Here is a 9741-nt window from a genome sequence, read left to right as displayed (position 1 = left end):
AAAATATATAAAAATATACAAAATAAATATAGAAATAAAAATACGATTCTAGAGAAACAAAAACAGTGTGACTTGTGGAAGAATACTGGTCAAGGGTCTCTGGATCTGGATCTTCAAACTCAAGAGTTCTGGCCCTCAAGAACATTCCTTTCCTCCTCTTCGTTCTTCCGTCTAACTTCTGTGTCACTTCCTAAGGGAAGCCTTTCATGACTTCCCACCCTTCCTTTTAATCTCCTACTCACAAGACTAGTTAGACTTGCCTGTTTTATGTGCTTTAATCACCCTGCATTTTTGTGCATTGCGGCACTCATAATTATACTTACTTGTATGACTTCCTGTTTTACTTTCTGGTACTTATTTGTATGGCCTCCTCTGTGAGGTTACAAAGTGCTGGACACGTCTGAGCAACTGCCACTTTCACTTTTCGAGCTTCTGGAGGGCAGGAACCATGTTGGTCTTTTCTTATTCTGTATCTCAGCACACGCTGAACTGTTTGATAATTAGTATTTATTGAATATATGAACAGTATAAAGGTCAACTTCGAATTTCCAAGTATATCGAAATTTGGCCTTAGGGTGATAAGGCAAAAAATATAATAGATAGAGCTGATATCCTATATCAAGGTGACAGTGACTCTTCAAAGACTAGAAGGCTTTCTCAAAAGTTTAAAACATACTTTCAAAAATGAAAAAGTGACTGACGGTTAAACAATGTGATTGTACTTAATGACACAGAACTATACACAAAAAGATAGCTAAAATGTTGTGTATTTTAAATTTTATATGTGTATTTTAACACAATTAAAAAAATTTTTTTTTTTAAATAAACCATTCTACCATTTTGGTCCCCAACCTTTTACATATAAGGATCCTTTTTAAAGACTATATATACACACACACACACTTAGACAGATAGATAGCTATGTAGTGGAATTCCATGGGACAGTAACTGTTCTCCATCCACTAATGTAGGAAATAATTCCATAAACTCAATAATGCTTTTAAATGACTATGTACTTCAATTAACCAAAACAGTATATAGAAACTTCTAAAAAATAGTGGTAACTATGTCAGACAAACATTAATTATTCAGATGACAGCAATGCATGTATGGATTCATGAACCCAATGTAATATTTGGATCTCCCAGGATGGCTTGGCTCACTATTATTAGGAACAACTGTCCTAGGATACCCATCCCTCCACTCCTTGCCCTCTGAATGGTTTGAAGAATGAAAGGCTTCCCCTTTTCTTTCATATTTTGTCTTTAATGATTCAGTAAAATGGCTGAAGTGATTGACAGTCAAAAGTAAAGCAAAAGAACAAAACAGTTCCATATAACTGTTCCTTGTGTTTGTGTGTGTGCTCAGCTGAGTCCAACTCTTTCCAACCCTATGGACTGTAGCCCACCCAGCTCCTCTGTCCAGGGAATCTTCCAGGCAAGAATATTGGAGTGGGTTTCTATCTGCTACTCCAGGGGATCTTCCCGACCCAGGGATCAAACCTGAGTCTCCTGCATTGCAGGCAGATCCTTTATCACTAAGTCAACTGGGAAGCCCCACACACAACTGTTCCTCAGTAGATCCAGAAGCCTGTATTTTATAACTTGCCTTAAATTACAGAGATATTTAGAACTTATTTTTGTTATTAAGAACAAGAATCCCCTCTACATCAAAGAATATAAAGCCAAAAACATACAACAGGACTCATATGAGTCACATGACATCCCTGTCTTACAAAATGAAGGGGCTTGTGACTATTATAATTAACTCACATCAGAACTGTCATTTAATTCAGGCCCCAGAACAGAAGCCTTCACCCATCAAACCTACCACGAAGCTATCCAGCAGTCATCCAACAAGCATTTAATAAATAAGTACCTATTATTTGCCAGGTACCAGGTCAGATGCTAGGAATACAGAAATAAGACAAGGTCTGTGACTCTACTCGTGTCTGACTCGTTGCAACCCCATGGACTATATATACATCAGCCTCCTCTATCCATGGAATTCTCCAGGCAAAAATACTGGAGTGGGTTGCCATTTCCTTCTCCAGGGGAATCGTCCTGACCCAGGAATCAAACCCGGTCTCCTGCATTGCAGGCAGATTCTTTACCAGTTGAGCCACCGGGGAAGCCCCCTACTCTGACTAGAGACGATAAAAGTAAACAGACAATGGAAATGCAGTGTAATAAAATGATGAAATGGGGGTTACAGGCAGAGCCAGAGAAAACAAGAAAAATGTGTTCTATGCAAAGAAAGAGAGAAGAGGCATCACGTACAGAGTTAGTTAGGTTAAGAAAATAAAATATACTTGGGGCAGGGGTGAAGGAAACAGAATAGTCCGTGGTGGTTATGAGTCTAGAGGGCTTATGGGGACAACTGGACAGGGGCCGAAGTCAGAATGCAGGCTCCCTGTTAAGTCCCGGGAGCAAAAGGCCATAGTGACAATTCAGGTCAAGAATGCCGAGAGCCTGAAGTGAGGCTGAAGTAGGAGGGATGGGCAAGAGAAAGGGTAGGCGGTGAACATGGGATTGATCCCTTAGAGTTTTGCCACGTGGGTGCAACTGAAGGACCTGGCAACTAGGAGGTGAGGGAACTGGTAACAAAACGGCTGAAGTGAAAGATTATAAGGTGTAACCTGGATAAGGAACAACGTATGTGTAGCTAGGGGGGAGCTGAAAAACGAAGTGAAAATATCAGCAAAGACAAAGAGAGTGTACAGAAGAAGCAAAGGCATAAAAGGCTGTGCATGGGGGAGACAGGGGCTCTTATATAGCCCACAGATCTATGGATAGAATTCAGGGGCCATGAATTTTGGGCTAAAAATGACACGTTTATCTTTACTAAGCTCTAATTAAAATTTAGCAATTCTTTCAATTATGAAACAGTAAATCACAATAGCATTAGTAGTTCCTCTAACTTTGCCACCAACAGAAATCATCAATATTTTCATCACACTAGTGTAATTATCTTTAAACACCATTCATCTTATCATTACTTCAAAATGATGAGTTAGACCCACTGATGCTCACTCACTCAGTCGTGTCTGACCCTTTGTGACCCCATGGACTATAGCCTGACAGGCTCCTCTGTCTACAGAATTCTCCAGGCAAGAATACTGGAGTGGGTTGCCATTTCCTTCTCTATTAGACCCACTGATAGACCTTGTTGTTTAATGTATTAATGTATCACAAACTTAATACTTTCAAAATTATCTTCTAATATAACTGATTTCCTTTCTAATCTGAAAGGCTTTATATTTTATGTATTTATTTTTCCCATTATTCTGGGAAAAAGTCCATGGGCCTCATCAGACTGCTAAAGAGATCTCTGGCACAAAAACATTCAAGGACTCTAGCTTAGAGGCTAGAATCCTGGACTTTTAAGCTTTGCAAGTGGAGAATACACAGGCCGATGAAGCCTGGCTAACAGTCAAAGGCTGAGACTGATGAGTGTGTGAAAGAATGGCGACAGAACACTCTGACATAAATCGCAGCAATATTTTTTCAGTCTGTCTCCCAGAATAATGGAAATATAAACAAAAATAAATAAATGGGACGTACTTAAACTAAAAAGCTTTTGCACAGCAAAAGAAACAATAAACAAAATGAAAGACAATCCACAGATTGGGAGAAAACATTTCCAAATGATGAGACCAATAAGGGATTAGTCTCCAAAATTTACAAACAGCTCATGATGCTTAACAGCATCAAAACAAACAACCCACTCAAAAAATGGGCAGAAGACCTAAATAGACATTTCTTCAAAGAAGACATACAGATGGGCAAGAGGTACATGAAAAGATGTTCAACCGGCTAATTATTAGAGAAACGCAAATCAAAACTACAGTGAGATACCACCTCACACCAGTCACAGTGGCTATCATCAAAAATCCACAAACATTAAATGCTGGAAAGGGTGTGGAAAAACGGGAACCCTCCTAACTGTAGGTGAGAACATAAATTGGTATAGCCACTCTGGAGAACCGTATGGAGATTCCTTAAAAAACTAAAACTAGAACTACCATATGACCCTGCAATCCCACTCCTGGACACATATCCGGAGAATAACACGATCCGAAAAGACACATGCACCCCAGTGTTCATTGCAGCACTCTTTACAACAGTCAAGACATGGAAGCAACCTAAATGTTCACTGACAGAGGAATGGATAAAGATGATGTACACATCACTGAGCCATTAAAAAGAATGAAATAATGCCATTTGTGGCAATATGGATGGACCTAGAGACTTACTTATTGAGTGAAATAAGTCAGAAAGAGAAGAAATACCATATGACATCCCTTATATGTGGAATCTAAAATGAAATGATACAAATGAACTTACTTACAAAAGAGACTCAGGAGACTTTGAAAATGAGCTTATGGTTGCCCAAAGAGAAGGGGAAGGGGAAGGGGAAGGGAGAATTAGGGAGTTTGGGGTGGACATGTACACACTGCTATAGTTAAAATGGATAACCAACAAGGACCTACTGTATAGCACATGGAACTCTGCTCAGTGTTGTGTGGCAGCCTGGATGGGAGGGGAGTCGGGGAGAATGGATACATGCACATGTCTGGCCGAGTCCCTGTGCTGTTCACCTGAAACTAGCACAGCATTGTTAATCAGCTATTCCCCAAACAAAGTAAAAAGTTCTAAAAAAGTAAATAAAGTGAGAAAGTCAAAGTGTGGGATAAATATCCATGTGGACACTGACTCCCTCACGACGCTCCATCTTGGGATATGGGGTAGAAAGACTGCAAGGTGGTTTGCAAAATCTGATGACTGTAGAGCATGACTGAAAGGGTGACTGTGGTGATGTCTTGGGGAGAAGAGATGCCACAAGCCTCGCACAAAGAGGGGTTTTTGTTCCATTTACCGCTTCCCAAACTCTCAAAAATATACCTTTGCCTCTTTCTCCTCTGCCCCTCAAAAGTACTTTCCGTTCAGCTCCATACCTTCCTAATCAAAAGTAAGAATGACTACAACCAAATAAACAAATTTGCTTTCCTTATCATGCCTAGCCATAATCAACTATGAAGAATTACGAGTTTTGATAGTGAAGAGATGAGAAGAAAGTAATTTTGGTGCAGAATACCTCTAGGGCACTGTGATCTTTGTGAAATCAACTGTTTCAACCAGCATTTTTTAAAAAATGAAATAGAATGGAAAACATTAGAATGAAGCACAAAATAAAAGGTAAGCACTGTTGGAAGCATCTTTTATTTGTTACACACACACACATCCCACCTCTATATTCTGAGTCTAATGTACTACATATCATAGTCTAAAAAGTTTGAAAGTTACAGTTCTAAAAGTAGAGCCATTCTCTCTGAAGAGAACCCTATGTAAAAATAAAAGTCCAGCAGAAGACAGTAGACAAGTTCGGAGACTGGATCTGCAGCTTTCCCTGAGGTCTACTCCACTGCTAATGCCTGCAGTGAGATCACATCACGTCCCAGCTCTGCCACTAAGATGTGTGTGAGATCTGAGGTAAGCCAATGCACTACCAAGCCCCTTTCATGTGTAAGACAGGGCCGAAACATCTCCACTTTACTTCACAAGGTAGACTTGAAGTTCAAAAAAATGATGATATGAAATCACTCTGTAGACTAGGGAACATTGTACTGTTGTTTTATTTTAAACTATACAACCAGAGTGATTAAAAAAAAAAAAGCTATGCTATGAATACCAAAGATACACCCATAATCATGGTTACCCTAATGTGTGGTTAGATAAGCCAAACAGTAGAAGTTGTGGAAATAGTAGAAAATTCTTTCTTTACAGTAAGGTAGTTGGGAAGTGAACCCAAATAATAAAGCTATCCACGGGTATATACATGTCTCAAATAACATACATGAGAAAGTAGGCACAAAGAGGACAAAGTGAAGGAAAAAAATCACTGGTTCTAAAGGGTAAGACATTCTAAGAGGTAAAATGAATTGAGATTTGAAGAAAGGAAGAGCGAAGCTTGTTTTCTCTCATATCTTAAATTGCTTCCCAAGACCCAAAGATGCACCAGTTGTTATCCCTCAAACCCAGTTCAGAAATACTTCCTCCAGAAAACCTGTACACCCAAGCCCCTACCTTTAAATGCCCCCGGCCCTTAGTGTTTATACACCTCATCTAACACAGAACTAATAATACAAGGCAGTGAAAACATATCACCCAACAGGAAGTCAGGAAAGGCAGCCTAATGAAAAACAAGAAGCATATGTTTTATTTTTCTTCCTTTAAGCCTAGGACTAAACAGACCTGTTAGTTTAAAACGATGCACCCAGCCTCGTAGCAGGAATCCACTGGTCCCAGCTCTATCTTCTTAAGCCTCTAGTCGATAAGTAACTTCTTATTTACACAAGTAACTTAACTACAGGTCACTTTCAGGAGCTACAAATTATGTAAGGATGCAAACCTATGGTAATGAACAGAATTCCAATATCCTAAATAATCTGATTAATACCAGAGGTATGTCCTACAGGTTTAATATACCTTCTCTGTTACAATAAAATTAACACTTACAAATGAATTAAAAGTCTGTCTTCCTAGTCTGTCTTAGACTGTAAGTACCTGACGGTGAGAACAGTACCATTGTTTTGACTTCCAACATGTTTTTCGTTACTCAATGTGAAATGTAAGAAACAAACAGAAAAGGCTAGGCGGGGGAGAAGACAGGACCTCTACTTCCGCCCAACCCATATATTGCCTACCTCTTGCAGCGTCAACAAAGTATTAAGAATAGCTGGTAGTGTGGTCTGGACTACGCCAAATCTATCTTCTGTAAACGATGCTGCTACTAAGTGAGACAAACCTCGAGGGGAAAAGAAGAAACAAGTTAAAAGTGAATCAAAATTAGGCAAATCCACTTGCAATACATCTATTTGAGGATGAATTAATATTCTGAATGTACAGAAGTCTAAATAAAAAAGGGAATAATAGAATAGAAAAAGAGGCAAAAGGGATGGAAAAGGTACTCAACTGCAATAGTCTTAAATAAGATGAATCTGACTTATGTTCTAATAGAAAAAAGTTCTTTTAAATAATACTGTGTTTGGCAGTGATAAAGGCTAAGAAAACAAAGCCTGATAAGGGGACAAAGTAAAGATACTTTTCATAGGGTGGTCAGGAAAGGCCCCTCTGAGGAAGTATCATCTAAACATTGAGAAGGTAGTATCTGTAAGATGAAAAGAAATAGTTTTTTAACAACTAAACCTAAGCTAAATATGTTTAAATATATTAAGCAAGTTACACCAACATAAGGCGATGGTTAAAAAACAATCTATTAATTGCAATTTTTTTGAAGTAGAGGGAGACGCAAGAACCCCAGGCTCAGTTTCTCCACTTATATACAAGGAAAAGCTCTAAATTGAAATAAACCTAAATAAGAAAATTTTATCTATATAAAACAAACACATAAAATGTATCTGAAAATTCAAAGATTGAGATCAAAGTCCAGAACTGATCTTTCATTAAATACCTCAATATTTAATGAATAAATAAATCATTGTTGCAGCTCACTGAGACTACTTACCTTCTAATGCCCAAATATGCATTTGGGCATCTGAAAACACAGCCTGAATGGAGGCCTCTGGGTGCTGAAAGACGACAAAAACATTTAAGTCAGTTGCCCAGAAATTATCATTTCATCTAATCAACCATGTAGACTAAAATAATAAAAAATTCACAGCTGCCTCTTAAGAGCTAAGACCTGAAATTCTTACACATTTTGATTTAACTGCAATAAAGCACTCTGCTACAACTTACTGTGTGACCCCGGCCAAGTATCTAAATCTCTATGTACCTCAGTTTCTCATTTAAAATAAGTTATGTTCCCTCAACCCACCTCAGAGGATTAACATAGAGATCATTCAAGAGAATGGCTGCATGCATGCTTAGTTATTCAGTCGCGTCCAACTCTTTGCGACTCCAGGGAGTGTAGCCCACCAGGCTCCTCTGTCCATGGGATTTTCTAGGCAAAAATACTGGAGTGGGTTGCCATTTCCTTCTCCAACGGATTGAACCCACCTCTTCTGCATTGCAGGCAGATTCTGTACCACTGAGCCCCCAAGGAAGCCCAAAGAGAATGGTTACGAATGCTTTAAAAAAAAAAAAAAAAAAGTACTGCCTAAGTAAGTACATACTACCTCTCCTAAAGTGTCTACCTTCAACCCCACTACAAAGAAAAACCACCCAACAGTCTTTAATACAGCAAGGTATTGTGATGTGGAACAATTGGCCTGTGTAAGTGGCTATCGTAATACAGCCAATGAAGCCCATTCACAACAATAGCAAGTTAGATTTCCCAAAGTTAAGCAGCGGTGTCTACAACTCCTTATCACACAGATCCACCTGCAAAATCAGAATCTAAGGTAGCATTCACTTCCAAGGAAAAAGGAGATCTCATTCAGCTTCTGCTCTGCCACTTACTTGCTATGTGCCCTCAGGCTAGCTACCTGACCCCTCGAAGCCTCAAGCTTCCTTCTCTGTAAAATGAGGCCAAAAAGACACCTCACAGGAATGCTGTCAGAATTAAATGAGGGGACAGTTTTCCCAGTAGTCATGTACAGATGTCAGAGCTAGACCATGAAGAAGGCTGAGCATCAAAGAATTGATGCTTTTGAAATTGTGGTACTAGAGAAGACTCTTGAGAGTCCCTTAGATAGCAAGGAGATCAAACCAGTCAGTCCTAAAGGAAATCAACCCTGAATATTCACTGGAAGGACTGATGTTGAAGCTCCAATACTTTGGCCACCTGATGCGAAGAGTCAACTCACTGGTAAAGACCCTGATGCTGGGAAAGATTGAGGGCAGGAGGAGAAGTGTGTGACAGAGGATGAGATGGTTGGACGGCATCACCAACTCAATGGATGAATTTGAGCAAACTCCGGAAGAAAGTGAAGGATACGGAAGCCTGGCATGCTGCAATCCATGAGGGTGGCAAAGAGTCGGACACAACTTAGCAAGTGAAAGGAGCATGGCACACAAAAGACAAAAGCTAAGTTTTCTTCCCAGCCTTCTGAAACAACGCTCTGAATTAAAACTTCAGACAACTCCTCTTTCTCTTGGCAGAAGATGAGACACCTTTCTCAGGAGTCTGATGGTTTTCCCAGGGCTCTAATGGAGAGCCTACAGATTATTTCTGGCAAACATTCTTGCTAGTTGCATGGATATTCCCTGCTATCACAGTGAAAAAAGTTTCAAGAACTTGAAAGGATTCTTTGTGTATGTATCTATATTCTACCAGAGTTACTCAGATCTCTCTCCCCACCAGAGTAAGATCCTCAAAGAACAAAACGAGGAATGTTTGCCAATACAGACTTTCACTTCAAGGCATTAATACGAGTGCACTATTAATTAATAATGCAGTATCTGCAAAAACAGAGAAGCTAGATTAAAATAATTAAAACAAAAATTCTTTCCCCTACACATGGGCAAAGGTTTTCCTCATCAAAGGATTAACTGACACACAACAGCTGTAGCAGTGAAAACAGGAATGAATCTTTAGCTTTTACCTCTGAGATTTACTCTCCTACAGCAGCTGGGGCAGCTGACAGACAAGCTGGAAAGTCATTTAGTTTGTGGCCTAAATTACAACTTTAATCCAACACCAGTTTAACACCTGCAGTCTAACCCAGTTATCTCTCTTCTGAACACCAAACTGGCCACAATGATGTCAGCAGGACAATGAGCCATGAAGGATAGCCACAGATTTGCTCACTTTGCAGGAAGGGGCCACATCTTGGCA

General features: G+C 39.5%; 1 protein-coding gene across 1 annotated transcript in view; it reads right to left on the bottom strand.

Annotated features, from left to right (window-relative positions):
• Positions 1-9741, bottom strand: part of NDC1 (NDC1 transmembrane nucleoporin) — a 59230-nt gene that overhangs the window by 12970 nt on the left and 36519 nt on the right. Inside the window, exons 15-16 of the mRNA XM_010847153.1 lie at positions 7528-7591; positions 6707-6807 (exon numbers count right to left, since the gene is read on the bottom strand). Of these exons, the coding sequence (XP_010845455.1) occupies positions 6707-6807; positions 7528-7591 (165 nt within the window). The remainder of the gene's footprint in view (positions 1-6706; positions 6808-7527; positions 7592-9741) is intronic.

The sequence above is a fragment of the Bison bison genome, unplaced genomic scaffold (assembly GCF_000754665.1).
Source record: "Bison bison bison isolate TAMUID 2011002044 unplaced genomic scaffold, Bison_UMD1.0 scf7180017864244, whole genome shotgun sequence".
NCBI lineage: Eukaryota > Metazoa > Chordata > Mammalia > Artiodactyla > Bovidae > Bison > Bison bison.
The sequence above is the reverse complement of the archived record's forward strand: the minus strand, read 5'-3'. Positions and strand labels throughout refer to the sequence as shown.